This window comes from Zootermopsis nevadensis, unplaced genomic scaffold, assembly GCF_977971745.1.
Source record: "Zootermopsis nevadensis isolate Lab colony 2312 unplaced genomic scaffold, Znev_1.0 Znev_ptg000016l, whole genome shotgun sequence".
NCBI lineage: Eukaryota > Metazoa > Arthropoda > Insecta > Blattodea > Termopsidae > Zootermopsis > Zootermopsis nevadensis.
This window is the reverse complement of record NW_028259148.1, coordinates 1,604,321-1,625,045: the sequence shown is the minus strand read 5'-3', so window position 1 is coordinate 1,625,045 and position 20,725 is coordinate 1,604,321. Positions and strand designations below refer to the sequence as shown.

Genomic DNA, 20,725 nt, shown 5'->3' with positions numbered 1-20,725 from the left:
TGTCAATACATCAGTACTTGAACGGCGATGTTATTTAGAAAGAATTAATAAAACATAGGAAGACATTTACAGCATTGTATGAAGCTGTTATATGGTCCACGTCAGAATTGTTTCTTGTATAAAAAATCTGAGTTGATGATATTTTGAATTAAAGTTATTATAAAACGTAGCTTACGAAAATTGTAGCGTAATATTGTTCAATATTGGAAAATGAAATAAATTTGGCGAAGCTTACCATGGAATGTATGCTAAAAATACAAAATTGAAAAGTAAATCTTTAGAGTAGTTTTTGATTGATGATTGTAATGATGGTGTTATTCTGGATTTTGTCACTTTGTACACTTTTTAGCCCTGAAGATGGCGATAATTTTCTCCGAAACTTCGGCAACTACAGACGGTTCTACACGGCCCCAAAACCCAGAAAAATATCACCATCAGTAATGTCAGTGTAATCGTTCTCGAATATTGGACTTAGCTGGCTAAGGATAGTGTATAGTTACCTTATTCTATTTGCTATGTAATTATAAATACCTCTACTTTACTTATCCATCATCTATGAGGAGCATTTTATGAAACTCATTGTGAGTCTTGCCTTATTGATTTTAAAGTTTTAAAAATGTTGTTTTTGGAACGAGTAGAATTTTTGCTGTACTTTCTATGGTGCAAAATGTTTTATAGAGACCTACTACATGTAGACTCGCTTTGCAATAGTCAGAATACTGATTTAATTTAATTTAAAACACTAATCAAATTATCTGTTGGCAATTGCTAGATTCTTTCTCGGATGCTGTGGTACTGGGAAGCTCTCAATTGCATTTGCCTCCCTCTCTCTCTCTCTCTATCTCCTTCTCTCTTAATTGAGTAGAAATCACTTCGTTGCTTGTGAGATAATTCCTTTCTCTTTTTTTGTGACGTCGATCATTTGAAAACAGTTCATTCGTTTGCTTCTGGTAAGAACTCCGGAGTAAGTTACTCGCTGCGGGAATCTAATTTCATAAACTCAGTATTAAAAGTGATTGATGTGGCAGCTTCTGGTCCAGGAAGTATAATTATGAATTTAAGTAATTCGGCTGAGAAACTCCGAGCGCATTTAATAAATCAGTGAGATGTAGCCCGAATTTGGAACAACCTTTGTGCACAACAGAAAATTGTGAAGATTTGACAAAAATTTTAAACATAAGAATTAGTTACGAGCAAGACTTACGAAGCCTACTTTCCAGTTGCAAATACGTCCGGTCCTACGGGCCTTACGTTGCCAACCCTTTGAAGCCTAAGAGAGAGAGAGAGAGAGAGAGAGTTATAAAGGACACAGTAAGAGAGTCGAAACAGAGAGAAAATTGTGGGGGAGAAGTTGGTTTCGGGGGTTGAAAGAGTATCTTATTGTTTGAAGGTCCCCAGGCAATAACCGCTCGTCCTTCTGATAAGGATAGAGTAAGAGTGGTGATGTTAGGGTTAAAAATAGTAAGACTTTTATAACTGAGCTGTATTTGAAGTCGAAGCTCTTTCAAATGATACTTAAGAATCCAGTCCGTACCGCAAAGAAAACACAACATTTCACCATTACAAAGATCGACTGGTAAACGCTGTTTAAGGAAATAATCGATATTTATAGGGAGAATCATATAAATCATATGAATACAAAATTAAGAGATACTGGTTGTTAAAACAGATGATTTTATTTTGAGTGTTGCTTTCATCTTAAGTTTTATCGCGGCAAAACTTGTTATTGCTTGATAATTTCCATAAATGACGTAATATTCCTGATAAATGTTATAGAATTTGGTACACACAAGTATCATATAATGCATTTTACCATCGAAAATGACCCTAAAATGGACTTGTTGGTTTTTCGACCAGAGAGCTAATGGTATGGCTCTAACCTAACCGTTTCGCTTTTCAAAACATGGGTTCAATTACACCAGAGGTCGGTTGGTCTGAATTTTAAGTGGGTTTACGTTTCACTCAGTTGACAAATGCATCAGTAACTGGACATTTATTTAAATATGTAATTAACTTGATTTTACGTCACTCGTCTGCTGTGATAAATGACTCCACTCATCAGCGTGTTATATAACATGTTGGTCGCAAACCACGTGTTTAATTCAACGGAATACCACTGAAGTTCACAAATTCGTGTGTGTATGTAAATTGTGTATTTGTGTAGCTTAGTGTAATATTGTAAAACACTAAGTGACGTCCTATTTAAATGACTCAAGATGGATCTAATGGAGATTTATTGTGAATTCCATAATGAAATTTTGTGTTTCTTTGGCAAATACATTGATGAACATTGGTTTAAGAAATCAAGGGAATTTTTGGCCCAGGAAAATTAAATTTTAAATTAAAACTTGTTACGAAATTTGACAATAAAATAACCTGTTGAAACATGCCTTAATCTCGGCTAAATACTGTAATATTTAATAATTCAGTCCGTACCGCATAGAAAACGAACACTTCGCCATTACAAACGTCAGGTGGTTAACGCTGTTTAAATTAATAATCGGTATTTATTCTGATAAACATACGAAACCCATAAATACACTTTGTGGGCTAAATGTAACTAATTAGTTTTATAGGAGCTAGTGGTGCACATACTTACCACTGGTATTTTTAAGGGTTAAGAATCATAGAAATTCTTCAATGACGCCTAGTGCAAGGCCTAAAATACTGCATAAAAGAGAGTTTCCTTCGTCCTTTGTATTATGTGCTTTGCAACAGTTTGTGGGATCTTTCAGATGTCATTGTCCCAGTGGCTGTGAACGCTCGTAGCTGCATTCCACGCTGTGATGATGTTAGATAACATCTGGCAGCTGAACACAAACTTCGCTACATCTGTGCTCTCTTCACAAACCATACTTGTTCCCGAACCACAATGCCAAGCCTAGGAACTTTCCGGAAACACGTGTTCATTGTCATGACATCACAGTAACTGAAGTTAACGTTATCAGCTACGTTCGGATTGTTACAAGTTTTCGTTGTTGTAATTGTCGAGTTTTTGCACCTGTATATGAACATTTGTTATCAGTTGTATTGTTTGGTGTGTTGAACCGAACAGAAATCACTTTGAATTAGATGCTCGTCGCCTGTAATTAAGTAGAGTGCACAAACTTTGCACTTTGATAAGCGTACGTTTCTTCATTTCTTTTGTCAAAGTTGGTAGTATGTAGTGAACTTTGACAACTATTACCTATTCCAATGAGACTTGCCGAAAGTCGTTTTGTCTTACCTTTCGTGTTCATTTTCTAAACAGATGTAACCATTTCCTGTCTTTGTTGAAGTGATTAAATGTGTAGGTGAGGACTAGTTGCATCTGGCTCAAGATTGGGTCCGGTTCCATTTTCATTTGAACACGGCAATAAAACTGACCAGAACAATAAAATTAGACGTCAGACGTCTGAAATTAGGGGTCTCGGGTTCGATTCCCGGCGGTGCCCGAATTTATAACTTGTGTTGGGCAAGGCCGTGGTCTAGGCAACACGGAGTTTTCCTCCTTGGCATCCCAACAATTACTCCATTCACACACAGAAGAAGGCAATGGCAAACCACTTCTGGATCATCTGCCAAGAACGTATATGAACAGGTCCCAGTCCGAGAAAAGGATGGAAGGATCCTGTTCATATGGACCTGTCGTCAGACAGAACACTAAATAAAATAAATAAATTTTATATTAGAAGAACCTGTGATATTTATCGAGTTGATTAACCCTTTGAAGTCTTAGCACGTCTAAGTAATATTATAAGGACTCAGTCCGTACCGCAAAGAAAACACTGAACGTCACCATTAAAAATATCAGCTGAGTAACGCTGTTTAAGTAAATTATCGTTGTTAACACTGATAACTATACGAAATCTATTAATATTTATCGTTTGTCGGAGAAGGTGGTACATATAATTACCACTGGTTTGAACAGCAGTCCGTATTTTCGAGTGTCTGGTTTTGCCTTGTACCTTAAGAGGTCTGAGACACTGAATCCCTGCTAGTTTAACATCGGACTCCGTTCCTGAAAACAGAATCCGGGGGGGATAAGTGTTCGGTTCTGTTCCGGGCGGATATGAGGCGAATGCATTCTACCCTGACAGTGTCCATTGTACGTCTGTTATCGGCAGGGAAACATGAGACTAATGTTTTGTTTGCTGTCAGACATTTTATCAGTCTGTAAAGCTGATTTACATTTCATGGAACCAACCATTATTATGACGTACTTGGTTTTTACTGTACTGAAAATCTTTCGAATTGAATGTCCCTTATAATTTTTTTTTAAAAAAATTAGATACAAAAATAATTTTGACGGTCATTATATCTAGAGACAGTATAGCATATTCTGTCAGTTCCATTGACATTTATCATGTTTTTGTTAGTATTACGGTGAAGAGTTGTTTAAGTGAAATGAAAATAATTAATTGTAAGAAAATAACAGATACTTTTATATAATTTTATTTAATCCGCTGAATTTTTTATTTCAGTCCAAATCTGGTAATGTCCAATCTCTTTAACGTACATGTCAGTTGACATGTGAGTCAGCTTGAAGATCGCATTTTACGTGACAATTTTAACATGCAGATTTCAGCGTGATGGAACTAACAAACACAAAATAATAATTCTTATATGTTTATTACACGACACTACGACATTTTGGACACTAACAGCACAAGCAGCGAGTGTCCAGTTACAAGTGTCGTTGATGCAACGATAAATCTGATGGTTGTTAATGTTTAATGTTTCTCAGGAGACGAATACCCACGCCTTCAGTCGCTCGCTTGTTTTTTTCCGACTCGACCCTCGTCTTATCTTGCCGTATGACCACAGTAAATTAACACGACTGTAACAGATCAGTTCACTAAGTAAATGTTCAGGAAATGGTAGAGGCTGAGTTATGACATGACAATAAATAATAAACTATTTTAAAGTCCGGGGTGGGGGGACACAAAATATTTAATAAAATTTAATAAACACGACAAAATGTAACAAAATCAAGTATGAGGTTAGAGAAGACTGAAGTTGATTAAATACTCTTGGGGTAGAAGCCGCGTCAGGTTTAGCCCCGAAAGAGAGTATTTAATCAACTTCAGTAGCCGCGAAATCTTCCCTTCATACACAAAAGTGAAATTAATTTTAAAAATTTACATGACAAAATCTTGCACGTCCAGTATAATGAATCCTCCATGTCTCCTATTAATAGCACACAAGGATTCAGTTTCAGGCTCCAGCTGATTTACCCTCACGTAAGCAATTGATCGGTATCAGTTCTGTAGCAGACATACTGAACATGATTTTAACACTGAAAATCCCTGAAGATGGCAGTCACCTGGGATATTGCCCCGTTTAGTCTTGTAGAAGTTTGCCGACGTTCCAGTGGTGCATACTGCTTCCAGCATCAGGGCGACCATACTAAGCACCTCTTGAAGATGAATATATAAACTGCAGTGTTTGTCGAAACGTCCCCGAAAGTCAACTTCAGCCCAGAAGACCGATATCGACACATTTTCACGCCCTCGAGAACTTTAAAACTGGTCTGAGCATTTTAGTGGGACTGTTCACGTGGTTTTGTTCCTGCAGGTGTGAACGGGGACCAGTGCAAGCAGCCATGGAAACATGGCGGTCGACTCCACGCGTTCTACCTTTCGAACCTAAGCGCGGGTTGTATAGCTCACAGGCGCTTACGACACGTCCAGTGGGCAGAAGACGATTTCTTGCGAAGATATTCCAGGTAAAGTCGGTGTCAGATTCCGAATCTCATTGCTTCCACCGATCTAATATGGATCTCTGGAATTCTGTAACATCGCCCGCCCGTGTCTTGAAGCACTTAATTTTTAATAAAGAGCATCTTGGCGTTATTTTTGACTTTGTCCATGGTTATAAGTTGTTGTTTTTTAAACATATTTCGGAAACTGAATCTCGCTCTGTCTTTAGATAGATATAAAGTCGATGAAAAACTATAAATTACAATGATTTGTACGTGCAGTGTAGAAATTATTACTAATAATTACAGTTTAAATTTATTATTAAGTCTGCCAACTTACAGATTTTGTAACATGACATTTTAAAGTTATGTTTAACGTATAAGTCTACGTTTGTAACAGATCAGCTTAATTAAGTACAGTTAAGCATGGTTATAATGGAACCTGAATTATACGGAAAACCTATTATAGGAAAACTTTCCGGTCTCTTGGGATTCCTTTATAGACAGGTTTTACTCCTGTATAGGTCAGCTTATAAGTGTTTCTCGGTTCTAATCTTAACAAAACTTCGCCTCAAGCCTGTTTGTGGCTTGTAGGAATGATTTTCGGAAAAATTTCTGTTCACTCCCGTGCTGATCTAGAACTGGTAATTTAATTTGCTTGGCTCTTAGCAAAATTACTACCCTTAACCCTTTGAAGCCGAAGATCGTCTGAATATTATTTATGAATTCAGTCCGTACCGCGAAGAAAACACTACACCTCACCATTACGAAAATCAGCTGGTTAACCCTTTGAAGCCGAAGCTCGTCTTCATAATATTTACGAATCCAGACCGTACCGCGAAGAAAACACTACACCTCACCATTACGAAAATCAGCTGGTTAACCCTTTGAAGCCGAAGATCGTCTGAATATTATTTACGAATCCAGACCGTACCGCGAAGAAAACACTTCACCTCACCATTACGAAAACCAGCTGGTTAACCCTTTGAAGCCGAAGATCGTCTGAATATTATTTACGAATCCAGTCCGTACCGCGAAGAAAACACTTCACCTCACCATTACGAAAATCAGCTGGTTAACCCTTTGAAGCCGAAGCTCGTCTTCATAATATTTACGAATCCAGACCGTACCGCGAAGAAAACACTTCACTTAACCATTAGAAGTCGAATCAGGCGGTACCACATAAGATTTAACAAAAGAACATCCCGGTCGAAGCCTTAATGACTGTGTCTGCTTTTGTGACAGGGTTTGCTGATTGTAGTTCTTCTCATTACCATCGGCATTAACGTCATGTTCATCCTGGACACGAGCAGACGTCTTCACGAAGACACCCCTACATCGGGTACGTTTAATAAAGTATTTAAACACGTCACACAGGGTGGAGTCTCAAGATGGCTGTCTTCTGGGTTGTAGCGCCGTGTAGTGTGGTAGAGGTTAGAAAGAAAGAAAGAGTTATGACTTGGGCACATCAAAAGATAACAGAGAAACAGGCAGCCAAAACAAATGCTGGAGAGATGCCACCAGGAAAGAGGAAGCTTGGAAGACCAAGAATTGATGGATACATACATGCATGGTTATTAAAACGCTGAGGTATAAGAATATGGTCTATGACAGTGGCGAAGTTGAACGCTTATGGAAATGGCATTTTTTTAAAATTTAAAATTGACTTTTTTCAGGAGAGAGAAGAGGACTTATTGATGGGGAGAGTAGAAGGAACAGTTTGAGACTTCAGGAGAGCGAGCCCAAGTCGCTAGCCATCGAGGTTTTGTCCAGCCAATCGAAAGTGTCGGTGTCTGTGGATGGCACAACGGTAAGTCCCTGAAGGGCAGTGATTGTCATCGGTGGTTGCTGTGTGATTAGACGTCGTAAGTTTCTATCAGTTGTCTGAAATTTCTGTTGGTAGGACGCAGACTTTGCTATCAAAATAGCTAATTGAGACGAGAGAAATTTAATGTTAGTGTAGCTTGCTAGATCCTGGAGGACGGAGAGGAACACAAGGGACGAGGGATACACGTGATGGTCCTGAACCAGGCGAGTGGCAGCGTCATGGCCCAGCGCGCCTTCGACACATACTCGCCGCACGAGGACGAGGCCATGGCCCTCTTCCTCAACATGGTGTCTGACGGCAGAGTCATCATATTCACCATAAAGGTAAGCCATAACAGACTAGAAAGTGACTTAACTTTGTGTCTAGACACTACTTTGTCTGAATTCCTCTGGTCGATTTTCAGGACGAAGGAACTTTCCAGATGAAGCAGCCTGCGAGAGATCTTCTGAAGAGGCTCGGCTCAAAGCGAGCGCAGGTCATTGGTTGGAGAGATATGTGGGCCATGGTAACACAGAAAGGTGCCAGGATGTTTGGGGAGTCGTACAGCAAGAGTACCGATTTCAACACCTGGGGGGCTCCGGCAGTTCTTCGGACAGAAGTGCCACTAGTTCCTACTGAAGGTTAGATTTTCTTGTATCTGCAAATGCATGTAACTTCTTTTTCACATTCAGTGTCGACATTGCGTATCGTCCCAGATTGATTCTGCTCTGAATTCTTGAATCACGTCTTCCATCATCGTGATGAAATATTTGTAATTGTCTCAATATTTTCTCTAAGACGCATTTTGTGTCCAGGTTTTCAGATTAATAGTTTATTTTTATTAAATATTACTAAGTTTTATGTTTCTTGGTCCTCTTGTGATTCTGTTGTCTTATGATCGAGGTAAAGTTTCCAAAATATGGTTTAAGTAACATACGTCGCATACAGCGTCCTCGGAGTCAACCTTTCGTTACCAAAAATTCTCTTTTCATTTTATTCTCTTTTATTTCTTAGCTAAATTTCTCATATTCTGTGTTGCTTTTACCATTTTCCATAGTTTTGTGTTGTTACAGACAGTGAGTGTGATTGGGTGGATACGGAAGAAAACCGACGAAGGAGAGAATTCTGCAATCATATCGAGGGCTATGGCAGCGTCTGCAGCTGTACAGATCCAGCCCCGTTGTTGTTTAACCCTGAACCTGTAAGTAAATTATACTGTAGTTATTTTTCAAATTTTAAATTAATAATTCCATCCGTCCAAGTTCGGGCTTTGTCTTTTCCCAAGTGGGAGGTTTCTTTGTCTTTGAAATGTGCATTTGTGAGTAGCGAGTGATCCGCCCACTGCCTCTGCTCAATTTCTACTCAATTCTGATTTTGTATGCCAGAGCCATCTAGTAGAGAATCAGGAGAGACTTGGGTGAGAAATGGCCACTGAATTTTGTTTACGAAACTTCTCGTTCATGCTCGTAAGGTTCTTTTACATGCCGTAAATCTACGACATGGGACCGCCGGCTTTACTTCCCCTCCGAAGTAAGTTGTGCTATGGATTTTTATCACCTTTAAAATCCATCGACCTCAGTCCGGTTTGAACCCACGAACCTTGGGTCGAAAATTAATAATTATTGTGATATTTTATGTCTAGGAATTTTTATTTTCAAACAATAAAATATGTAATTTTTTTTTACCTTGCGTGTTACTGATATTAGGATAATAATCCATTTTTACTCAATTTTGCTATAGGTTCTGAATAATGAAGTCCACGATGTACCGGTCGCAATCATCGCAAGCAACAGGCCTCATTACTTGTACAGGTAAACAACTTAGGAAATATAAAAATGTTGCGACAGATGTGGAACGTTTGCGATTGGCAGATAATTGTCCAAGTGGTAAAATGCTCATTATTTTTTATCTGGTCTTAACCAACATCGGAATGTTTTGAAAAGTCTCTGAAATAAAATTTCATGGAGATTCTTCCAGGTATGCGTGCAGTCGGATATAGCAGTTTTGATATTCTCTCCGCCCTGATTCAGACTCATCCAAAATTACTGTTCATATGTCTGAGTTATGGATCCTCCATCCACTTTACAGTCCTTAGAACATGACGTCCCTAAATACTGAAGCCAATTTATGATGTCGTTTTCAATATATGCTTCTTTCTGCAGGATGCTGAGGTCTCTTTTATCGGCGCACGGAGCGAATCCAGAGATGATAACAGTGTTTATTGATGGTTACTTTGAGGAACCTCTTGAGGTTACAAAACTCTTCGGACTTCGAGGAATTCAGCACACGCCTATCGGGGTTAAGAACGCCCGAATATCGCAGCACTACAAAGCATCTCTCACTGCTACGTTCAATATATTTCCAAATGCCAAATACGCGATTATCGTGGAAGAGGATTTGGACGTATCCCCAGACTTTTTTAGGTGAGCGCAGTAACAATTCTTGTGGAAGCTGACTCTGTATAAAAATCATCAGGGCGGTGATGAAGGAGGCAGAAAGCATCTCTGAAATGTCAGTGGTCTTCTACCAGAATATTTTGTATTTATTATATAAATTTCTGATCAAAAACCTGGAGGGAAGACGTCACTTGCAAGACCTAGCTCTAGATGGGAGAATAATAACAATAATAATGACTTCGCTGCATGGAGTTTGTTTATTAAATGGAAGGAGCAGATTAATGTTTGTGTACTGCAGTTATTTCAGTCAGACACGGCGATTGCTGGAGGAGGACGAGACGCTCTACTGCATCTCTGCTTGGAACGACCAGGGTTACGAGCACACGAGCGACGATCCAAGTTTATTATACCGGGTGGAGACGATGCCGGGCCTGGGCTGGATCCTTAAGAGATCTCTGTATAAAGATGAGCTCGAATCCAAATGGCCGTCGCCTGAGAAGGTTGGCGTCACATTTTAATGAAAGACGCATTTTTGTATTTTGGTGTTGTACATTTAGTAAATATTAATAAAATATCTCGGGAAGAGAAATGGTGTAAAGTTTGATGGATGAAGGAAAATTTTGTTGTATGTTTTGTTTTTTGAACTCTTTTGTTTTTTATTTTAATTAGGTAAAACACTTTCAATCAAAGACTGGGGTTCCAAAATTTGAAGCTGGGTTGACTAATACAATTTTACTGTTTCCGTGAGAAAAATACATAAAACTTAAGGTAAACAGTAAGTCTGATGAATTTTCCTGGGACTACTTTCACTGCTTGAGTAAGGTCAAGAGATAATTTTCACAATATGTGTCAGACGCTAAGTAAATTTGAAGCACTTTTATATAACTCAGTTACATAAATCAAATTTTAGAGGCCAGATAATATTTTTGATCTCGATATCAGAAATCTGTTTTACGATGCATTCCCAGATGTGGGACTGGGACATGTGGATGCGGTTACCCGAAGTTCGGAGAGGCAGAGAATGCGTGATTCCCGACGTGTCTCGAACATACCATTTTGGTGCTTCGGGTCTGAACATGAATTCATACTTCCAAGACGTCTATTTCAAGAAACATTCTTTCAACACGTTGCCGCATGTGAAGCTCAAAAGTGTCGACAGGTAATACGCCATTGTTCGTACCAGATGGTGGGCATTTATGACTCGAGGAACGTTTTAATGTTGTACGCTTTTATTAATTAACTCTTTGGAGCAGAGTCTTTCAAAAGAAGGTATTATTTCAGATAATTGGACACTGCTTATGTAGACGTTCATGTACGTTGCTGCACAGATTTGCAGCGTATTCCAATTAATCTTCAATGACACTAACCAAATATCAATAACAAAAGAAAAAGTACTGTTTTCATTTTAATTTATAGTTTACATTCCAAATTATGAATATATTATTTCACGGCAGACTTCGATGTATGATAACGCTGTAAGGTAAAGATTTTTCATTTCGTTCAATGTGACAAATGTTTAATATAATATTACACGTTTTTACAGCGTGAAGAAGAGTAACTATGAGGAGTTAATTGTGGGCATGATCAAGAGAGGATTGATTTTGGACCACAGCAAATCACCGTGTGAAGAGAACTTCATACCAGACAATAAAGTGAGGTTCATCGTCTCAGGCAATGTTAATTGCATCAACTTCGTAGTATTTTATGATATGTTGAGTGTTAAAACAACTGAAGGTACTTGTGGGTTATTGGGACACATCGCTTTAAAAATAGATTAGGTTAGGTTTGGTTAGGTTAGGTTAGGTTCAGTTAGGTTAGGTTAGTTGTCATTTATTGAAATAAAATATAATAACTTTCAAGTATATGTCATTTATCCACACACATTAACCTAACCTAACCTGTTTTTGAAGTGATGTGTCCCAATAACCCACAAGTACCCAACTGAACATGCAAGCACCAGTGATAATTTTAATTGATTATTATAATTATTTATTTATTTCTAGTTACAATATATATATTTTTTTCTCCTTTGTTTTAGGGTGAAATCATAATTATGTTTATAAAAATGGACGGACCGAAGGATTTTGTGACGTGGCTCCAAGTAGCGAAGGTAATAGTTTAAGTATATTCTTCTGGTTTTAGGAAGAACATGCGATCTTTAAAATAAAATAAATATAAATTTGGTTAGTAACAAATGTAAAGTTCATAACATTTAATTAGGGACTACCGCTGAGGCGTTACGTGTAGAATAACTATTTAAGCATGTACATTAATGAGCTTTATATTACCAAATTAATATTCTGCGTCTCCAATTTACTGTAAGATATTAGTATCGTATTATTCCGCCACATTTTCAGTGCTTCAGGATTTGGGATCTTGACGTTCGGGGTTATCACAAAAGCATGTGGAGACTTCACATGAAGGGAAGCGAAATGCTCGTCATCGGAGTTCCAAACTCGGAGTATGCGTAAGTAAAACAACCAGGAACACAAATATAAATATCAATTTTGATGATTTCTGACAGTGGTGTCATCGAAATGAGAAACGTCGCGGGCGTTATCCATCGCCGTAATCGCAATACCGTTGGGCCGAGTTGGTAAAAGCCGTCTCTGTCTGGACCCAGAGATGGGAAGTAGCTCGACCATCGTGTTCTGAATTAGAATTAGAATGATGGATAATGTTCAGAAAATTTGTCTTTGCACTAAAATAGATATGAAGATAGAATGTGAATTAAAGTTAAATTTATTTTTCTGTTATCTTCAGTATAAATGGATCTTACGCTCCATGGGGCTGCCTATAAAATTATAGGTGTTTAGTCCGCGTACCTTTCTCGTTGGAGAGAACGCGTGGCAGTGACGATGTTACATTTGAACAGCGTCATATTTACTCGGAGGCAAATTGAAAAACTGTCGCTGCGCGGCCAATAACCCAGAGTTTTATGTTTATTATAATGATGAAGATATTAATTTTAAGGTAGGTGTGGTTATTTTTTTTTCAGATGTGCGTGGTTTTTTGAAATGTGAAACGTGATTTATTTCAGGAAATATAAACCTTCTAATATTACTCCAGTTTATTTGGAGCCTCTCAGAGAGAAAAGTAATATTAGATAGCAGGAAGTCACAGCATCAAGAAGGTGATTTCATCCGACATTACCTAAATACGAGCCGTCTCCGAACGAAGTGATCAGGGGGTTTTGATTATGAAATTTTGAACGTTGTCGTCTTTCCTGTGCCAATTCTGTATGAAAAGCTTTATACAGAACTGTACTTTACGAGAAGCCGAAAGTATATACTGTTATGTATTCGTTCTTCGTAATGTGTGACAATAAATGATTGTGCGAGTGTGAAGCGAAATTAAATTATTAATGCGAGCGCAGATCCAGAGATCCACGTCTATGAATCTGAATCTATTACGGAAGAAATGTTACTGTAAAAGTAATTAAGAATCCTTTTTAAGTTTATATTTTTACAAGCTGCCCCATATTGTGCTTAGTGCAAAGTTGTTGCTGCTGCTTTGTTAATCCGACAAAAAAGGAAGTTGAAAATATTTTTAATTTGATGTATTAAATAAGTATGTGAAATGTTTATATACGTTTGCTTCGAGAGTAGGATTATTCAGCAAAATAAATTTTATTTTCATATGAAATTAAATTTTATCCTGATTCTGAAAGTAATTGTGTAAAATACATTATTTGGGATAAAAGTATTCCATTCCTCTTTATCTCGCCCGTATCTTAAAAATTTAGAATGCAGACATGTAATAAAATTGAATATTAATTTTTTTAAAAAAATAATGGATACTTTGAACTTGTTTTACTGGCTTCTGTCATTACAGAGAAATATCTAATATTTTATTTATTCTACTGGTACAGGATATTCAAGTGAAATTGGTGTAATGGACTAATTAATTTACAATTATTCATGTTCTTGCATTTTAAAATCACATATCCTTTACTTTGGTTTTAAAATTAAATTAAAATGTATTTTGAATTCCAGAAAGGTGCTCGTCTATTGAAACATTTATTTCGTACATCCATTTATACCGAGAATTTTCATAATAATTGACAGTGCTATTTAAATAAATTTGATTCATCACTGTTATATTTTAAATTAAGATTTTCAACAAATATATGATAAATTTTATACGAACCACACAATTTTGTTACTACATCGAGATCGATGGTGTACTGGCTCGTACTTTGCGTATTCTTACAAGGAAGTCCACGTGAAATAAGTTAACACTTTTAATACATGCAGGTGTTTCACAACTGTAAAATATATTTTGTGTACATCTATTTTATTTGTTAGAATAATTTTCCATGGAAATAGACCTTCGTGCTATTTTGAGGGAACTCAGAATCAGTGTTATTCTTTTTTTCTCTTTTTTTTTTTAAATTAATAGTATGTACAAATCGTGTCATCAGGAATGTGACTCTAAATCTCTGAAGCGCTCAGGGATCTGTCTGCTCTTGTAAATCTCTGCTATAACTTTCGCAGAATCCTTGGGAACTCGCTGGAGATCCGGGTCATTGACGTCCACGGCGTATAAACCAAACTTCTCACTGCAACAAGAACACGATTAATATATGACGTAACAAATTTCAAGGAATAAAGTAATAAATAATTAGATACGTGATCAATAACATTTCCTAATGTCTCATATGAGAATGATTAAAATTGAGCTTCGGAACACGTTCCATTGATATCCTTGTCTGAGCTTGACGGCTATGTCCGAGTCGCCACGTACCTGTATCCTCTCAGCCACTCAAAATTGTCCATGAGACTCCAAGCAGTGTAGCCAATTACATTGACGCCGTCCTCGTGAATTGCTTTCAACATTTCCTTCAAGTGATCCTGAAATTATCAGCAATTTCCCTTTTAATACCTCGTTACTTCTGCTCGGTAATATTTTTCTGATTTCTAATCCGAATTACAAAAATCATTTTGTTCTTGGTAAAAAGAAAAAAAAGTTGATATGCCATCTGTTACGCCTGATTACATCCTACGTCACCATTTTTATTTCGCCACGACGTCATAATCCTCGCCTCGGTGGACACAAAATATAATTAATGTGACATCGTTAAACAACATTTTAAATAAATAAATCTGGTCCAATGTACACCGTATAGGCGCTTGGGTGAGGGGGATGTATACTTACAGTATAATAATACACTCTGTCTTTATCTGCAAGTCCGCCAAGGTCTGAGAAACCATTCTCAGTCACGAATATCGGGGTGTTGTTGTATTCCTTTGCGATGTAGTTGAATTCCTTGCGGAATCCCCACGGTACGACCTGCGGCACAGATAGAAAATTTAATGTAGATTGATTCTCAGATCAGTTCACGACACCTGGCGTTCATTGGATTCATCTGGCTCAGAATAGGGTACACTAAAGAAACTTGAAGATTTGGAATTTATTGGCAAAATTTTCTACTGTCTTTAATGAATTTTAATGCACAGATGAGAATTGGCAGAGGTACTTAGAACTGTACTTGCTTTAAGCCATGAAGAAGCAGATGAGGGCCAAGATGGATCTTGTGTTGTGATCGCCCCAGTGTCCCTGTACCGCGATGGTACGTGACCTTCAACTCCCGCTTGCCCCATCAAAGCAGTGTAGTAGTTCAAGCCCATGAAATCGTGAGTTCCTGTCGACATAACGCCGGATATAATACAATAAAATTTTTAAAGTATCTTTATTTTAGTATCCTTTCATAAATTAGTTATGTTTGTAGATTTGTTTGCCTTGTTATTGGCCATATGGCTATTGACGGTATTTTATTGTTAAGCAGACATGTTTTATGTCAATAATAGCATTTAACACGCATGCTCAAGATATTTTCCCAACAATTGTCATATTGCAGCGTACCAACCTTACGACATTTACCGTCGTGTGTGTGAGAACCGACATTTTGAATTTTTATTTCAGTGCGGATGAATATAATATTGGGCGTGTGATTTTTCATCCTGTTATAATAATATCACGCTACCGTTGCGAAGGAAATGAACAATTTACCTTTTATGTACTCCACTTCCTCCGGACTGAACTTCGGCAACCTTGACGTTGAGTAGCCTTCTTCTACGCTGTTTCTGTCTACCCTCTCTCTCATAACAGCGGGGTAATCGCCCTCCTCACTGAAGATGGGGTGAGCGTATATACCCAACTGTAGAATAAAAGTTTGCTGGCTGAACAGCAGATAACATTTCACAGAAATCTGCTAGAGGATAGTGGGGAATCATGGTTTTGAAAATTAAGTCATGCAGAAATGCAATATAATTAATCCAGCCCAAAAATCGAACCACATTGCTATGGTATTTTAATAATATTTCGCTTCGAAGGTCATTATTACACCAATTCACGTAATATTTATATAATGTACTTTTCATTTTGTTCAGTGTCCGTGGTTGAGGTTATGTCTACAAAGATTCAAATACAGACAATGGGGCAATGTCCAGGTAAAATCTGTACATCACACTATTTTCATATGCCTCCTGCCCTCCATTATTCGTACTTACAGCGCTGCACTTAACGGAGGAAAATTTATCTTCTTTCGATTTTAGTTCAGAAGTGTACTTACGTTAAACTGTTGGAATTGTTCACAAGCCGCGACGTCCTCTACGGAGACTGAAACTGGCTCACACCAGTGGATATTCAGTGCTATTCCAATTTTTCCTACGAATATGAAAAAAAATATAGGCAACATAATGTAAAACAAGTTTCAAGATGTTCTGAGGAATGCTACTGTATTGCATAAGGATGCTACCTTATACTATTGACTGTACGTATCAGATATTTCCATTACAGTCACAATTGTGTTTCTGTTGTAAATCGTTCCAAATAAATACAATTGCGATTTGCACATTATGTCTCAGAGGTTCACAAAACCGGAAGATAAAATGTAAATATTTTGGTAGTCTTATAGGGACATTTTAATTTGCGGTTTCCGCTGGCAACACTGCACTCCTGTCACTCACAACCAGTTCGTGATTTGAGGCTGTTTCTTCGCTGTCGTTGCTTTCAGTTTATTTGTTTGTTTGTGTAACAAGCATTGTGTCGTTTTCAATAGTGCTGTGTGTGTGTTTATTGTTTTAATTATTCTCAAACGCAGTCGTATGAAGCATGGATATATCAAGATATCAAGCACATTTTCCCGAGTCTGCTGTACCAAGTAAGTCAATCATTGCTTCATTTGTTTCTTTCAATGGCGTCGTTCATCGCAGATTTCGTATGATAATATTCGAACGGGATGATTTGTGTGAGTAATAATGTGGTGGGGCATATTCAACAATGTAATTATGAATTCCGATAACGTTAATAAGTAATTATAATATGAGATGCATAATAAACGTGACATAAGTTTTGCAATTTCTTTCCGTCGCGTGGACATTGACGTGCAAAGCCAATAACATTGGTCTCTGTTCCATCGACTGCGTTTTCTCGCAGTAAATGAACTGAATTTGTACTAGTAAATTACATTAAGCAGCAAATACGTATTAGATAACAGTGTAAATTATTTTTTAGAATTTTTTAAGCTGTAGGTCTCCTACCTCCCTGTTTTTCTCTGAATTCGTTCTTGTACACGTGGTACGCCTTGGCATGGGCGTGGATTACAGTGTGGGCTGTTAAATAATCGCCAATACCGGGCGTGTTGATAGACGGAGCCATTCCTGTATCAGACGCATATCCGTCCATGAAGGTTAGGGGTTCGTTAAAAGTGAGCCACAATTTTACCTACAAATAAATGTTAATGTTAGCCTACGTGGGAAGAGAGCACTTGGTAAAGCTAAGAGTAGATTTTAAATAGCTGGCTGTTTTCTGGGATGTTGCGCCGTGTAGTGTGGTAAGAAATTTACCGACGTTTTACTTCGTACACGCAGTAAGCATCCTGAAACGTCGGTTTGAATACGACGTAGCGTGTCAGAAGACTGACGACGAGAGAACTATAAATCGCAATATTAAAATGGATCTTAAATAGTGTTGGTGTGGGGTGTATTGGATTCATTTGGATTAGGATAGGGTTCAGTGGCGGATTTTTGTGAATATTATAATGAAGAGTCGGTCAAAAGTACATTTACTGCCGAATACTTCATATGTAAGCAAGGAATTTTATGCATATAAGCATTTTTATGGAGTATAATAGGGAAAGAGTATAATTGACATATTTAAAGATATTTATAAAATTAAAATAAATAATTCGAGAAACTTACGATAATTTAAAAATCGTGTGTGTAATCGGTTTGAGCAAGGAATATAAATTAAGCTCACCCTGTCTCCGAAATATGTAAAAAGCACACGAGCATAATCCTGAAAGTAATCTGCCAAAAGCAAGTTCGGCCATCCTCCCAGATCTTGGAGTGCCTGAGGTAAATCCCAGTGATACATGGTCACCTGGAATGCAATACATAGTGTAATTATATCCCGAAGTAACTTGTCATTTATTTTGCCCAAATGCTGAGTTAAATTTGCTTTGTGATACACGTTTGTTGATAATTATTGTTATATCTCCAGATTTAATATCTTTTGAAGTAAACGCAAAACACGGCAAGATCATCTCTGACTATTTCAAACGTATCGCAAAATATTTTCTTGTTCCTTTGTAAAAACTGTTTTTGCTAAGGTTCGAAGGTACTTACCATCGGTTCGATGCCATTGGCTAGTAGTTCGTCTATAAGATTGTTGTAATAATCGATACCAGGTTGATTCACTTTGTTGTCATGTCCTTCTGGAAGAATGCGAGCCCAAGAAATGGAGAAACGATAGACTTGTGCCTGAAGAGATAACATTCATGTCTTTAATTGTCCTTATCTTCTCTGTATCACGTTTAAATTTATTTCATAATGTTGTGATCTTTACTCATTGTGGTTGTTTCAAAATATAACGGGAGATTTCAGACTATTTTCAAATAATTTTTAAAAAAAAAATCGAAAAGGGAGATACGATAATACACAGAAGTGATAATTTATAATCTTATGTGTCCTGTGAAGTGACAGATATATAATTAAAGTATTTCCTCGAACAAATACAGTAAACGTTTAAATGTTTTATTTAAAAACATCAGATTTTACTGACAAAATACGTTATAAATAATAAATACGTAATGGTATAATTATTTACAGTCCTGAAATATTTAATGTGCATTAATTATTACGGGATAAAATTTATTCCTTATCAATTTTTTATTGTTCTCTGTAGTTTTAAACATGTGAACATAATTGGCAGAATAAATTTAACCATTTTATATAAACATTTGAAAATGGCAGGCGTTTGTGAATGTGGTAGTGTGAGTTTTTGAGTTCCGACGAGAAATTAATTGACTAGTTGAGCAAATGTTAGCTTTGCAAGAAGGATTGATGCTCACGCCCAATTCCTTGAGAAGTTTGACGTCCTCCTTGTATCGGTGGTATGAGTCATCCGCTTTGTCTCCAGTGGATCCATCAACAACCAAGTCAGAACGCGTGTGTGTCAGTGTGTCCCAGATATTGGGACCCTTTCCTGAAAAAAAAAATGTCGTGAGAGCTAAAACTGAAACACTCGCAATTTTCATTTTATTTTTGAGTTTAATGAACAATGTATATACATTGAGGATAAAATTACGAGAAGAATTTTTATGTTAAAAATGTATATTGAAGATTATCTAAAAAAAAGATGTGATAAGATGAAATTTAATGACGAATTAACTGGAATATTCTGATTTAAAGTATTAGCTTCATCAACAGAAGGGAATTTCTCGGAGAACGTAACACAAAGTTTCCCCTTACCACTTAATTAATTAGTAGGACGATACTTTTATGAATAGCATCGCACAACTTAACTGTTAAAGAAACTTATATAAATTATATTGTTACTAAGTACGTACAGACCTATTCGCTTTGTCTAATGGCTCCAGAAATTCTGTGTTAACTTTTGTAATATTAAGTTTCTTTTTAACTTGAGGCATAGGTTCTTTAACTAAGACTTGTTTGTTGCAAACTGAATATTATGGAGCTCGAAGTTAATGAAGAGACTTAATTTTTTCTAAGTATAGCAAATTCTAGATCAAAAATGTGTCGTAAATTGGCCGGTTGATTTTGCATTTGTGGGTTTCGAACGATTCTCAACTTAAACAGCGTTAACCAGTCGATCTCCGTAATGGTGAAGTGTGGTGTTTTCTTCGCGGTACGGACTGAATCCTTAAATATTATTTAGATCTTTGGCCAGAAAGGGTTAACCAGTTGATATTCGTAATGGTGAAGTGGTGTGTTTTCTTCGCGGTACGGGCCGAATTCTTAAATGGTATTAAATTAAGCCTTACCGTCCTCATTCCATGCTCCTTCGATCTGGTACGAAGCTGTCGCAGCACCTAACTTGAAGTCAGCTGGAAACGTGTACAGGATCTTGGGATCAATGTCTCGCTTAGCTCCAGACACTACCGTTAGAAAGGCGACGAGGCAAACGCTTTGGAACGTCATCTCTTTCATCTGCTACACGCCCTGGACCTGGCAATGCAACAGGATCACAACAAGGTCTTCCGTTTTATATATGACAGACGTATTATAAATTTATGAAACTCATTTATGTTTCCGTTCTGTGCGTTCTGTGAGTTGTGACAAACACAATCATTCATTCCCACGCCAGAGTCTTTATCGTGTGTGTAATCAGATGTTCAGAGAAAAACATTGCCAAACAACTGTATTTGTTATACGTGAATGATTTTCTGTTATTTATATGTGACTCGGGTAATAAAAGGCTTTCTATGCGCAAAATCACACGTCTGTTGTGATACAATTATTGCAAACATCGTAATATATTTTCAGTATATCAAAATATTGTAATTTGTATAATCAGGTGTTGAGAGAAGAACGTGGA

General features: G+C 37.2%; 3 protein-coding genes across 6 annotated transcripts in view; 2 read left to right on the top strand and 1 right to left on the bottom strand.

Moving 5' to 3' along the window:
• LOC110831711 (protein O-linked-mannose beta-1,2-N-acetylglucosaminyltransferase 1) overlaps positions 1-14,821 on the top strand; it is a 97,048-nt gene extending 82,227 nt beyond the window's left edge. For both annotated transcript variants that reach the window (XM_087349353.1, XM_087349354.1), the window contains 14 exons: positions 5,557-5,707; positions 6,926-7,022; positions 7,357-7,490; positions 7,652-7,831; positions 7,912-8,128; positions 8,561-8,688; positions 9,228-9,298; positions 9,650-9,910; positions 10,182-10,383; positions 10,852-11,042; positions 11,427-11,535; positions 11,922-11,993; positions 12,241-12,350; positions 12,924-14,821. In XM_087349353.1, the coding sequence (XP_087205479.1) occupies positions 5,585-5,707; positions 6,926-7,022; positions 7,357-7,490; positions 7,652-7,831; positions 7,912-8,128; positions 8,561-8,688; positions 9,228-9,298; positions 9,650-9,910; positions 10,182-10,383; positions 10,852-11,042; positions 11,427-11,535; positions 11,922-11,993; positions 12,241-12,350; positions 12,924-12,993 (1,965 nt within the window). In that variant the 5' untranslated portion in view covers positions 5,557-5,584 and the 3' untranslated portion in view covers positions 12,994-14,821. The remainder of the gene's footprint in view (positions 1-5,556; positions 5,708-6,925; positions 7,023-7,356; positions 7,491-7,651; positions 7,832-7,911; positions 8,129-8,560; positions 8,689-9,227; positions 9,299-9,649; positions 9,911-10,181; positions 10,384-10,851; positions 11,043-11,426; positions 11,536-11,921; positions 11,994-12,240; positions 12,351-12,923) is intronic.
• Positions 14,139-20,388, bottom strand: LOC110831719 (myrosinase 1). The gene is made up of 11 exons (XM_022068033.2): positions 20,172-20,388; positions 19,239-19,372; positions 18,514-18,648; positions 18,146-18,268; positions 17,428-17,611; positions 16,458-16,552; positions 15,896-16,043; positions 15,379-15,527; positions 15,041-15,175; positions 14,630-14,736; positions 14,139-14,444 (listed from the first exon to the last, which is right to left on the bottom strand). The coding sequence occupies exons 1-11, from the start codon at positions 20,335-20,337 to the stop codon at positions 14,303-14,305; spliced, it is 1,518 nt and encodes a 505-aa protein (XP_021923725.2). The 5' UTR covers positions 20,338-20,388; the 3' UTR covers positions 14,139-14,302.
• Positions 16,552-20,725, top strand: part of LOC110831713 (myrosinase 1) — a 52,615-nt gene continuing 48,441 nt past the window's right edge. For 2 of the 3 annotated variants that reach the window (XM_087349365.1, XM_022067999.2), the window contains exon 1: positions 16,552-17,048. The gene's annotated coding sequence lies outside the window, so the exon portion shown is untranslated. The remainder of the gene's footprint in view (positions 17,049-20,725) is intronic. The other variant, XM_087349366.1, reaches the window with a different exon arrangement.